General features: G+C 38.6%; 1 protein-coding gene across 5 annotated transcripts in view; it reads left to right on the forward strand.

The window, feature by feature from the left end:
• Positions 1-14,132, forward strand: part of TCAIM (T cell activation inhibitor, mitochondrial) — a 36,873-nt gene that overhangs the window by 4,614 nt on the left and 18,127 nt on the right. For all 5 annotated transcript variants that reach the window (XM_043886516.1, XM_043886515.1, XM_043886512.1 and 2 more), the window contains exons 2-4: positions 4,421-4,493; positions 9,833-9,968; positions 12,774-12,927. In XM_043886516.1, coding sequence (XP_043742451.1) covers positions 4,465-4,493; positions 9,833-9,968; positions 12,774-12,927 — 319 coding nt within the window. In that variant the 5' untranslated portion in view covers positions 4,421-4,464. The remainder of the gene's footprint in view (positions 1-4,420; positions 4,494-9,832; positions 9,969-12,773; positions 12,928-14,132) is intronic.

The raw sequence follows: 14,132 nt of genomic DNA on the forward strand, positions 1-14,132 counted from the left end.
AGAACAGACTGCTCTTGGATCATCTCTCTCATTTATTAGATGAGGAGCAGACTCAGGGAGGTGAAACAACCCGTCCGTTCTCACACAGCTAGTCAGTGATGCAGTCAGGATTTGAATGTGGATTTCAGAGACTCCGGGCTTCCCAGGTGGCACTAGTGGTTAAGAATCCACTGCCAATGCAGGAAATGCAAGAGACACAGGTTCGATCCCCAGGTCAGCACCCTACTCCAGTATTCTTGCCTGGAAAATTCCATGGACGGAAACTGGCAGGCTGCAGTCCATGGGGCTGAAAAGAGAGGGACACGACTGAGCATGCGTGCTCGGAAACTCCCGCCTCCCTAACCATCGTGCAGACTGCCTTCCCCAGCAGGGTCATGTTCACTTAAATTTGCCTTGAGTTGGCCTAAATCCGTGCCATCCAATAAAAATACAGTATGAGCCCCAGATGTAATTTAAATTTTTCTAGTGGTAAATCACAAGACACAGTTAAAACCAGATTGCGTTTTGCTTTTAAAATAGAAACAAGTGAAATCAATAAATTATCGTTTCAACAGCTCATCAGAATCTAAAATTCTAAATGTGATACTTGGCATTTTCTCTCTGTGCCCCCTGCCTTCCCCCAGAAGTCATATTCATAACCACTGGACCCCAGGGAAGTCCGTGTTGTGTTTGTTTTGATGTCTTGCTTTGGAAAGTGGGCTGCGGAGCATAACTTGGATCACCTGTGTTGCACATCAGATGGAGGCTTTGTGATTTCTTGAACTTCTAAGATACTGCTGCCACAGACCGTTAAAACGGGCTTCTTTTAGAAGCCTGAGAGAAAAAGCATAGTGGTTAAAGCGTGGCTGCTTATTATTTTCATGTTTCCCATTCGTGTTCTTGGGTAACCATATGCCTCTAGAGTATTATTCCTCATTTCTTATCCACAGTTTTAGCTCATTTTATCATCTTTGCAGTTAAGTGGCATAAATGTTCTTAATATGAAAACTGAAATATCATCATGTGTGAATGTGAAGGACTCTTCTTGAACTCCATTGGGACCACAGTCCAGGGCTGTCACTGGACAGGTTTCCCAGAGCTGGGGGCCTGTCTTAAATACTCAGTGACCAACACGCATGTCATTTTTGTTTAATTTTGTATGCCAGCAGCACTGTTTTTTTGTTCTTAATTTTAAGGACATATTTTGCATGTTCATGGTAAATAAACCAGGAAATATAAAAAGTAAAGGGCTTCCTAGCTGACACCTAGAGAGAGCCAGTTTTGGGTTGGATATGTATATTCTTCTGGTCTCTTCTTTGCAAACTTTAAGCCTTGTACCTGTTCTCTCTTAACTAAGTCGCGATTGTTCAGTTACTTTGATTGATTGATTTTTGGTTGCACTGGGTCGTCATTGCCGCGCACGGGCTCTTTCTAGTTGTGGTGAGCGGGGGCTCCTCTCCTTCACTGTGCACAGGCTTCTCATTGCAGTGGCTTCTCTCGTCGTGGAGTATGAAATGTAGCTTCAGGAACTTCAGTAGTTGCGGCACAGGCTCAGTAGCTGCGGCACACGGACTTAGTTGCTCCAAGGCTTGTGGCATCTTCCCAGGCCAGGGATTGAGCCTATGTCCCCTGCATCGGCAGGCAGATTCTTACCCACTGTACCACCAGGAAAGTCCTGTTCGGTTAGTTTTGTGACGACGTTTGGTAAGAATTCAGTCCATCATGGACAGCACTGAAACTTCAATAAAAATGATTCCTCTTCCCTCATTATGTCTCCATTTAATCTCAGAAATCTTCCAAATGGTAGGAATATTTCTAGTATCTGAATTTATTACAAACAAAATAGCAAGGTGAATGGTTAAGTAAAACCTTTTTAAACATTTAAATGAATGCCTATAAACACATTCTATATCCAAGAGGGTCTTGCCACACCAGTCAACCAGAAAATAAATGGAAGCATCCACTGTTGTTTGCAAATGCACTTTTTAAGTAGGTAATTCTTGACTTTTCTTTAAAATACATCTGTTAGTGGCAGTTATGCTTCATTACATTGCCTTGGTTCAGATATATTAACTGCATTATGAAACCTTTTTTTATTTTAAATTAATTTATTATTTTTTAATTGAAGGATAATTGCTTTACAGAATTGTGTTGGTTTCTACCAAACATCAACTGAAAATTTTTAAACCATTTTTAGTGCTTAAGATTTTGACAGAATAGGACTTGAGCCATGTGGTGGTTTGTTTTGAGGGAATATGCTGCTCCACATGGCTATTAAGAGTGGAATAGTGTAGAAAGCTCCTAGCTTCGTAAGCCCGGGGAAGAAAGGAGAAAGGATTTTTTTTAACCTGGTGATTATCATGTGAATAATAAGTCATTTCAAGACTTTAGTAAGAGATTGCTCAGAGTTTTTAAAGTCACTCGATCAGTTGACATGGGTTGCTGAAGCTCTGAATTATTGGAAAAGTTCATGTGATTAAAATCATGTTTCCCCTTTATCTGCTTAAACTTTAAAAAAATAAAAAACCTTTGTTTTTTAGAGCAATATTAGGTTCACAACAAAAGTGAGCAAAGTACAGATTCCCACTTCCTCCCTACACACACTTAGCCTCCCACACCTGAGTTGTACATTTGTTACAATCGATGAACCTATATTGACACGTGATTATCACCCAAAGTCCATAGTTTACATTAGGGTTCACTCTTAGTGTTGTACATTTCATAGGTTTGGGCAAATGTATAATGATATCTATCTACCATTGTGGTAGTAGTATACTGAGTACTTCCACTGCCCAAAAATCCTGTGTGCTCCACCTATTCATCCCTCCCTCCCTGCCAACCACAGATTTCTTTACTATCAGCATAGTTTTGCCTTTTCCAAAATGCCATATAGTTGGAATCATACAGTATATAATCTTCCTAGGTTGCTTCTTTCACTTAGTTATATGCATTTAAATTTCTTCCATGTCTCCTCCTAGCTTGAGAGCTCATTTGTTTTAGTACTGAGTGATATTTAATTAGCTGGATGTACTGCAGTTTATCTGCTCACCTACTGAAGGAAATCTTGGTTGCTTCCAGGATCTGGCAATTACGAATAAAACCACAATAAACATCCGTGTGCAGGTTTGTGTGTAGACATGTTTTCAGTTCATTTGAATAAATACTAAGGAGTGTGGTTACTGGATCATATGGTAAGAGTCTGTTTAGCTTTGTAAGAAGTTTCCAAACTGCCTTCCAAAGTGGCTGTATCATTTTGCATTCCCGCCAGCAATGAATGAGAGTTTCTGTTGCTCCACATCCTCACCAGCATTTGTTGTCAGCGTTTTGGATTTGGCCATTCTAATAGGTGTGTTGTAGTATATCGTTGTTTTAATTTGCATTTCCCTGAAGACCTATCATGTGAAATGTATTTTTATATGCTTATTTGCCATCTGTATATCTTCTTCCATGAGGTATCTGTTCAAATCTTTGGCCCATGTTTTAATCAGGTTGTCCATTTTCCTGTTGTTGAGTTTTAAAGATATTTTTGGTGTATGTTGGATAGCAATCCTTTGTCAGATATGTGTATCCTTTGCAAATATTTTCTCCCAGTCTGTGGTTTGTTCTTTCTTTCCCTCTACATTGTCTTTCACAGAACAAAATTTTTAATTTTAATGAAATTCAGCATATCAGTTCTTTCCTTCCCAGACTGAACCTTTGGTGTTGTATCTGAAAAGTCACTGACATACCTAAGGTCATCTAGGTTTTCTCCTAGGTACCTGTCTATGAATTCTGTAGTCTTGTGTTTTATATTTAGGTCTTTGATCCAGTTTGAGTTAGTTTTTGTGAAGTGTGTAAATTGTATGACTGATTAATATTTTTGCATGTAGATGTCCAGTTGTTCCAGTACCATTTGTTGGAAAGATTATCATTGCTCCATAGTAGTGCCTTTGTCAAAGATCAATTGGCTATATTTTTGAGATCTCTTCCTGGGTGCTCTTACTGTCCCATTAATCTATTTGTGTATTCTTTCACCAGTTACTTACTGTAACTTTATAGTAAGTCTTGAAGTCCACTAGTGTCAGTCTTCCAACTTTATTCTTCTTCAGTGTTGAGTTGGCTGTTCTATTTATTCTTCATATAAGCTATTATATGTTGTTTCCAAATAATAATTTGCTGAGATTTTGGTTGGGATTGCATTGAATCTGTAAATCAAGTTGGAAAGAACTGACATCTTGACAAAATTGAGTCTTGCTATCCATGAACATGGAATATCTCTCCATTTCATTCTTCTTTGATTTTCTTTAATCCAAGTTTTATAGTTTTCCTCATAGATCTTCAACATATTTTGTTAGATTTATAATTTAAGTATATCATTTTGGGGGTTGCTAATGTAAATGGTAATGTGCTTTTAATTTCAAATTCTATTTGTTCATTACTGGTATCTGCTTAACTTTTTAAGTGATTAATGGATGCCTGGAACTTGACCTACGTATATATTCAGAAATGTTTTGCCACCTGAGACCTGTGAGGAGGTAAGCTTTGTGATTCAATCTGTTATTAGTATTTGGGAGGTGGGGGGAGTATGTGGAAGCTGTTAGGTGTTTAATTTCAATTTATTATGATTTATCAAATTCTAACTATTTTGTCTGTATTATGGTGGAGGGCAGGAGTAAGAAAAAGAAAATTTATGTAAACATCCATGTCTTTCTCCCAAGTGTCTATTCAGAGTAAAAGATGAAAAGAATAAATACCATCTTTCAAAATAGTTCAGTATGAAGAGTTTAAGAGGAAAAGAAGATAGTTTGTCCTTAGCACAGGTCTTACCATGTTGCCGTCAAGTCTGTTGCTGTCATATAGAAAACCACTTTACATTGAAATTGTATAATCAGATCAGTCAGTCGTTATATTTGCTATTTATATATATATAGTCTAAATGCTTCCTATTTCAGGAAAGGATTTAAGAAGCTCAATAAAATTTAATTGGCATAGTAATAGGCACATATGCAGTTAATCAAAATGAAAACCAGATGCCCTCTAGAGAAAAAAGATCGTTTGTTTAAAAAGTAGAACTGATTAGACGATCATTCAAATATCAGGTTTCTGGCTTCTTGGTAGCCAAGTCAAAAAAGGTAAATTTATTTGGCTCAAAGTATATAACCAAAATAAAATTTGATCTGTTCCATAAAAATAATGTCTCCATTATGTCTCCATAATGACTCCACACTTCGAATGCAGGAGACACGGGTTCAATCCCTGGTCAGGGAACTAAGATCCCACATGCCTCAGGGCACAATCTCCCCCCAAAAAATGACATGTCAAGTTTTAGATTACTAAAACACATTTGGCACTAATTAGTACTTTTAAATAATGATGCGTTGATACGTGACTATCTCAGTGAATAGTCACTGTTAAAAGGAGTGTCTTTAGAGGGAACAGACTGTTTCCACCAATTCAGTTTATGATGAGGATTATCCAAGAAAGAGAGACTTTCTCACTGAATTTATGACATAAATTGTTTAAAAGAAGAAGAAAAGAGAAACAAAAGAGGCTGAGAGATACTGGATAGCATCCCAAGAAGTTGTTGGGCAGATGTTGAGACATTCTATGTGTTGTGGTATCTGATAATAGTTTTCAGCTGTAGAAAACCAGGCTAAAGTGCTGTGTCCTCTTGCTCTGATACAAAGAGAGGCTGTAGGAGCTTGGAAGGATGGGATTTATAACACTTCCTGGGCTGTTTCCTTCAGTGATACCTGCTCCTTCACCCCCATGCCACTGATGGCAGTAAGTACTAGTTGTTGTGGATAGAGACACCGTTTTCTAGCTTTTTTGATCTCAGTCTTTAGAAAACTATATTTTAACTCTAACCTATAAAAACAAAAGTTTCATAACAGTAGTTAACCTTGCCATACATAATATCCCAGAATATTTTCTGTTCTGAGATATATTTTCTGGGTTGTTTTTTTTTTTTTTTTGGTGTGTTTTTCATGTTGGTCGTGGATTACTAAATTGATTTCACAACTAAGTTGACTGCACAGTCTGTGTGTGTAAATGAAGCTTCATTCGCCCCCAGCCACCTCCTTCCTTTATTTCTTGCCTGTGGCTTCTTTCCCACTACAGCAGTGGAGTTGCACAGTTGCATCACAAACCAGATGGCCCTGAAAGCCTAAAATATTTCCTCTCTGGCCCTTTACAAAAGAAGTTTCATGTGCCAGTTTTGCTCAATCTAAAGCAACACACACACACAAAATAAAGCAACACAATATTGCTTTCAATTCAGTTCAGTCACTCAGTTGTGTCCCACTCTCTGCAACCCCATGAATCGCAGCACACCAGGCCTCCCTGTCCATCACCAACTCCTGGAATCCACCCAAACTCATGTCCATTGAGTCGGTGATGCCATTCAACCATCTCATCCTCTGTCGTCCCCTTCTCCTCCTGCCCTCAATCTTTCCTAGCATCGGGGTCTTTTCAAATGAGTCAGCTCTTCACATCAGGTGGCCAAAGTATTGGAGTTTCAGCTTCAACATCAGTCCTTCCAATGAACACTCAGGACTGATCTCCTTTAGGATGGACTGGCTGGATCTCCTTGCAAACCAAGGGACTCTCAAGAGTTTTTTTCAAAACCACAGTTCAAAAGCATCAATTCTTCAGCACTCAGCTTTCTTTATAGTTCAACTCTCACACACATACATGACTACTGGAAAAACCATACTAAACAGACCTTTGCTGGTAAAGTAATGTCTCTGGTTTTTAATATGCTGTCTAGGCTGGTCATAACTTTCCTTCAAAGGAGTGTCTTTTAATTTCATGACTGCAGTCACCATCTGCAGTGATTTTGGAGCCCAGAAAAATAAAGTCAGGCACTGTTTCCAGTGTTTCCCCACCTATTTGACATGAAGTGATGGGACCAGATGCCATGATCTTAGTTTTCTGAATGTTGAGCTTTAAGCCAACTTTTTCACTCTCCTCTTTGACTTTCATCAAGAGGCCCTTTAGTTCTTCTTCACTTTCTGCCATAAGGGTGGTGTCATCTGCATATCTGAGGTTATTGATATTTCTTTCTCCCGGCAATCTTGATTCCAGCTTGTGCTTCAGCCAGCCCAGCGTTTCTCTGGTTTTTCTTACTCTTATTTCCTTGCATTAAATATCTGCTGCATAGTCATTTACTATACGTTAGCCAGACCCTGTGGTGGGAGCCTCTGGGCTCTCCTGCCCCTCTGGGTCTACCTCAGGGTTTGCCCTGAGGCCATCAGTGGCTGAGGGGAAGAGGAATACCAAGTCAGGCTCACTCCAGCAGGACACAGGATGCCCCCAGTCGGTGACTGGCTGGAAGACTTCCCGCTGGCAGGACCGAACCCTTCTTGGGACCAGACAGCAGCCCCAGACATCCTCCCCAAGGCTCCTCCCTTCTCTTTCGCCTTCTGTAGGTGTCTGGCCTGAACCATGGTCTGAAAAGTCTCCCTACTTCCTCTCTTTCCCAGTCATTCTGTCTTGCACAGAATGCACATCTACTTCTGTCTTGACTTCTGCTTTTCAGCAGACCCAAACTAGCATAACGAACAACAGAAATACCTGGGAAATGTTTTACCTGCCCTCAAGGATGCCATGGTAGTTGAGGAGGATGAATACATATCATTTCTACATTATGGTATTCTGTTCCACGTATGTGGGGCACACAGGTTGTTTTATTAAAGCTTAGAAGAGGGAAAGACTGTTTATAATGAATATACAAGAGGGAAGGTTCTGGGGGACTGGGCACATTGCCTCCTGGCACATTGCTAGGACTGCAGTAATTAGTGAATGAGTAAGTACAATTTGGACAGACGGAAGTGGGGAACAGAAAGGATGTCTGAGAGCTTAGAAATCATGAGAAGAAAGGGAAGGACAAGGCAGATCGCCAGCAGGGCTGAAGCTGAGGGTTTCTGTCAGGAGTGCTTGAAGATCAAGTTGGAAAGATAGATTGGAAGTTATAAATACCAGACTAAGAAATGGATTTTACTCTGCAAGAGTTGAAACACCATCAGAGGTGTTTCAGTAAGGAATCCAAGGATAGTGGGATTTTAGGAAAATTAACCTATATACAGCATGGTTAGGGAAAAGAAACCGGAGAATACTGATTAGGAGGCAGTGCAGTCCAATTTTATGGTGGTCATTGCTGGGAAGAAGGAATAATTTCAAAGGACGAGGTAAAGTGAGAAGAATAAGACTTCAGGACTGAAAATAAGGTGGGGCTGGTGAGCTAATTGAGGCAACAGTAGGTTTAAGGGGTTCTGCATTGGCAACAGGAAGAAAAGAGGTACCTCAATAACAGAAATAAAGAATGTAATCCTGGATGGCACTGTCCAGCTGCTTCCTTGCCTTTTGTACCCAAGCTCAGTTTAGAAGAAAAGTAATAACCTCGGCTCCTTTTTATTAAGACATTTAAAATTTGAGAGGCTGGCAGGATAGCTAAAGTGTCCATCACACATTTGAAAATGGGGACTTCAACTCAGATAGAGAGGAAATGGAGCTGTCAGTAACATTTACTTATCCTGCCTCCTACTGAGGACTTTCGGCATTTCCTTTACTGTCCAAACTCCTGTTATATAATCCTTAATACACAGCCTGTATGTTGATTTTATAGAAGGTTCAAGTACAGGTTGAAAAAAAGAAAAGTAATCTGAAAATATGATGGTGGTGCTCAGATTGTTTTTTTTTTTTTAATCTCCAGAAATGATTCTATAATATCATTTTATTTTTTGAAAATACATATTTATTTGGCTGTGCCAGGTCTTGCTGCACACGGAATCTTGTAGTTGTGCATGTGGGATCTCCTTCCCTGATCAGGGAACAAACCCGGACCCCTTGCATTGGTCTGCACCAAGTCCTAGCCACTGGACCACCAGGGAAGTCCCTCAGTCATTGTAAAAGTAGAAAACTTCCCCAAAGATTCAGTGCACCTAATGTAGGAGACCAAAATGGACACAGTATTTAGAGACTTCTTCACAGCCCATTGGGACTTCCCTAGTGACTCAGATGGTAAAGAATCCGTCTGCAATGTGGAAGACCTGAGTTCAACCCCTGGGTTGGGGAGATCCCCTGGAGAAGAGCATGGCCACCCACTCCAGTATTCTTGCCTGGAAAATCCTATGGACAGAGGAGGCTGGCAGGCTACAGTCCCTGGGGTCACAAAGAGTCGGACATGACTGAGCGACTTTCACTTCATTTCACTTCACAGCCCATCATCATACAGTGAAAAAGGTAAATTATTATGTTCAAAAATAGAAGTCATGAAAGTGCTTCCCAGAAATTGCAAATCATTTCATTTGGATTTAAAACTACTTTTTAAAAAAAACACTCCCAGGTGAGTTATGCCAAAATTTGAGAATGAGATGTCAGGGTATCTAACTGGAAAATTTCAGCATGCTGGTAATGAAGAAATGAACTAAAAAGACATTTTATATCTCTCATGAAGCATTACAATTCTCAAACAATTTTTCACTTTAAAGATTATTCTTTTGGATATTGGGTTTTTTTTTTTTAATCTGGAAAAGAAAAATGATACACAAAATTATCATCATTTGCAGTGAAGCCAGTTTACATTTCAAGATAGGCTTTTGAGAGGAAGTTTTATTATTACTATTAAATATTGTCTTATGATGTTACATCAGAGGAATTTATAACCACTGTTTATAGAAATCATGTAGCAGTCACTGAAATCTACTCTCCTGTAGATTTCAGAAAACCACCAAGTTTTACATTCTGGTTTCTACATTGTTTCTGTGATGTTTTCCATACATAGTCATCTTAATGTTACTGTTACTTTATTCATGGGGGGATTTGTGTCTGTGTCAGTGATCCAGTGAGTAATAAATCCATATCTTTTAAAAAGGTTATGTCCAGGAAAGATATTTCCATACTGCTTTCTGTTATCAAGAGCTTTGTCAGGAGCTGAAGCAGTCAATGCCTTGAGGCCATTTTACTTTGCTGTACATCCAGATTTCTTTGGACAGCACCCCAGGGAAAGGGTAAATATTTATTTTTCTTTATGTTTAATGTTCGGTCTACGTTTGTTTATTTACGTTTGCTACAGTGTAATACAGAGAGTTCTATAAATTGGGTTTGTTTTGTCATAGCGGTATAATCAATGCTTTGAACTGCAGACACTGGAAATTGAAACTAACACCATTGTTTTTTTATGAAAGCTGTCATATTTCTGGCAGGCAATAAAGATACCAGTTTAGGAACTTCCCTGGTGGTCCAGTGGTTAAGACTTCACCTTCCAATGCAGAGGGTGTGGGTTTGATCCCTGATGGGGAATCTTAGATCCCACATGCCTCACAGCCAAGAAACCAAAACATAAAATAGAAACAATATTGTAACAGATTGAATTAAAGACTTTAAAAATGGTCCACATAAAAAAAAAAAATCTAAAAAAAAAAAAGATACTGTGTAAACTCTGTATGTGAGTAGTCATGTTTTCTGTACCAATTTTGAAAGTAAAATTGAGGGTCAGAAAGACCACTTCTGGCCTCTGTTAGTATAATCAGTCCCTTTTTTAAGGTTGATATATCTTTTTCAGTGCCTGAATAGTTGCCTGCTGTATGTCCATTTCCCTATACCATCAGTTCATGTGTGTTCAAGGAATACAAACTGATGTGAAAAATAACTCATGATAAACTTAATTAGGAACACCAGTATTTTTTAACATTAGATCATATATTACAAAACCAAATGCTTTGAAATTATCTCATTGGTTCCTTTTATCTTCCTTTATACTGATAACTGGTTTAACATGAAAAGGAATTTAAAACTCTTGAAAATTAGAACATTACTGTATTGCTTTTTTCTACTTACCATGGAAAATAAATCAGTTTTACTTCTTTGCTTTAGGAAAATACTCTGATTATGATGGTGGTTATATTGGTTGTTAGAAATTAGATCCTTTTTAACTAATTAGTAAATTGAATCAACAGCAAAATATCCACTACCTTGGAGATATAATAAATTAATACAAATTATTGGGAATGTCAGACATGAATACAGTTTAATGTTTCACAATTTACAGTTTTTAAATCCAACGTGTATGGAAAAATTAAGCTTAGTGCTAGGTGATGATTTCCCTCCTCTACCAATATACCTTTTTTTTTTCTTTTAACTAAAACTTTTATGTGCCATAAAATGTGAACTCAGCAGACTTGGGTTGCTTTGTTAGAAAGAAATCCCTGGCTTCAATCCTGGCTCTTCACTGCCTCCTGGGAGATGAGCTCTCAGCCTGGGGATATCCTTGCCTGATAAGAATGTTTCTGTGTGCCCAGAGCCTTGGGCCACACCAGACAGTTTATCCTAACAATGTGAGTTATGGTAAAATGCCTAATTTCTCATTTCTGAGACCCTCTGGGAAGCTGGAGACAAATACCTAAGGTCAGTCACATGGGCACACAGTGCCCCAGTGAAAGCCCCGGCCCCCAGGGCTTGAATGAGCTTTTGTGGTTGGCAGCGCTTCTGATGTTGTCACATGTCCTTGCTGGGAGCTTAGGCACTGCCTGTAGAATGTCCCTGGGAGAGAACAGCTGGAACCTTGCACTTGGCCCCTCCTGGACTGCACCCCACACACATTTTCCCCTTGCTGATTCTAATCTGTATCCTTTTGCTGTAGTAAAGTATAACCATGAGTGTAATAGCTTTTCTGAGTTCTGTAATCCTTCTAGGTAGTAAATCATCAAACCCCCAACACAATATAGCTGAGAGTCGGTTTTTGTCTATAGAATTGTTTGTGTGTGTGTGTGGTGTTTTATGCGTTCTTTCTTTCTTTTTTTTTTTTTTGTCAGGAAGCATTTATTTTTTTTTTTCTTTTTCTTTTTATTAGTTGGAGGGTAATTACTTCACAACATTTCAGTGGGTTTTGTCATACATTGATATGAATCAGCCATAGATTTACACGTATTCCCCATTGCGTTCTTTCTTTAAGCTTGTTTTAAGATTGAAGTATAGTTGATTTACAGTGTGTTGATTTCTGCTATATAGCACAATGATTCAGTTATACATGTGTATGTATTTTTTTTTTTTCCCGTCCTTTTTCTTTTTTTTTATTTTTTTTATTTTTTTATTTTTTTTTATTATTTTTTTTTCCAGTGGGTTTTGTCATACATTGATATGAATCAGCCATGGATTTACATGTATTCCCAATCCCGATCCCCCCTCCCACCTCCCTCTCCACCCGATTCCTCTGAGTCTTCCCAGTGCACCAGGCCGGAGCACTTGTCTCATGCATCCAACCTGGGCTGGTGATCTGTTTCACCATAGATAGTATACATGCTGTTCTTTTGAAATATCCCACCCTCACATTCTCCCACAAAGTTCAAAAGTCTGTTCTGTATTTCTGTGTCTCTTTTTCTGTTTGCATATAGGGTTATCGTTATCACCTTTCTAAATTCCATTTATATTCTTTTTCATTATGGTTTATCACAAGATACTAAATATAGTTCCTTGTACTATATTGTTTTTATTATGTAACTGGATTTATCAATCATTTATTACTGTCATAGTTAGGCTTTTTCTACATCTCATTTATAAAGGAACTCAGCCATGTTTTCTTCTAATACTTTTGTACCTACATTTTTTTTTTTTTTTTTAATATCTCTTCTCTGTGGAGTTACATGTTGTGAGGTATGGATTCAATTTTATCCTGTACCGAGGACCTATGAAATCCCAACTTTTTTTAGTACTAAATTCTTTAATACATTCAGTAGTGTGTTTAAAAGGTTGGGATATAATTTGTGATGTTTCCTTGTTCTATTTTGTACATAAATGTCTCAATATTTTTTTTCCAGGAAGTCAATGAAAATTCCCTTAAGAGATTAAGTGCCTACTTAGAAAACCTTCAGAAACCAGGCTTCAAGTCTTTGAAACCAACCCAGCTTGTGTTTTATGTAAGAGAAACAGATCAGAATCCCTCTGATGGCCAGGAACACTTCAGTACTTCTGGTACATGTCTTATTTCTCATATGTCCCTTGCACCCTTGCAGGCTTCATTTGGTATGAGTTCAATCTGCCTAAAAGTTGCTAGAAGACCTTTGGAGTGAAGCCTTGTTGTAGAAAGTAATATCATTTAATCAAGTGTTTTCCTGGAGTTAGATTTTATTCCTGGCTACTTCTGTTCGATGAGTCTCCTTTTTTTTCCCTTAAGGATAGTTGCTTTACAATGCTGCGTCAGTTTCTGCTGTATGACAGAGTGAATAAGTTATATGTACACATACATCCCCTCCCCCTGAGCACCCCCACCCTATCCCCATCCCAGCCCTCTAGGTCATCACAGAGATCAGAGCTGAGCGCCCCATGAGGTACGCCCCTTCCCACTAGCTGTTTTATGTATGGCAGTGTGTATATGGATGAGCCACTTTTTATGTTTAAACTTTTTTGACTAGAAAACTAAAATGTTTCTGTTTGTCCCCTTCCTGTTTCAGTGCTGTTTTATTAAATGTGTATATGACAATTTTTTTTTTTTTAAAGTATAGCTTACTTTTCTTATCTAGTCCTCAAAGTACCCTGTGAGGTACCTAGTATTTGCCCAATTGTAACTTGGTGATGTTCCAGGACCATGACAGAATAAGGGTCTCTGAACTCTCTAACCCCAGCCTCATACTATTTCTAAAATCTGATCAGTCTAAATATACAGCTTTCTGTTTGGTCCTTTGTCGCCGCTTTGCATGTCCAACTCTTTGCGACCCCATGGACTCTAGCCCACCAGGCTCCTCTGACCATGGAATTCTCCAGGAAAGAATATTGGAGTGGTTTGCCATTTCCTGCTCCAGGGGATCTTCCCTACCCAGGGATTGAACCCGGGTCTCCTGCACTGTAGGCAGAATCTTTACCTTCTGAACCACCAGGGAAGTCCCAGTAATACTTAAAACTAAGGGTAAATGTGGGTCCATTATTCTCTAAACATCCATCCTTTTTGTCATTCTTGAGGAAATAACTCTTTTAGAATAAACTTTAAAACAATTTAAAGGTTTACTAAGAGTTTTCTGTGAATTAATGCTAAAACAAATAGCTGTAGTCAGCTTTGGCTGAGTAAAGAAAAAAATCCTCTACTTTCAGTTAATGGTTAACTTTGAACCATTTACTAAATAAAAATAGATTGTGAAAAATAATTAAGAGATGAGAGAAGATATAGCATAAGTAAGAAAAAG

This window comes from Cervus elaphus, chromosome 24 (genome assembly GCF_910594005.1).
Source record: "Cervus elaphus chromosome 24, mCerEla1.1, whole genome shotgun sequence".
Lineage (NCBI taxonomy): Eukaryota > Metazoa > Chordata > Mammalia > Artiodactyla > Cervidae > Cervus > Cervus elaphus.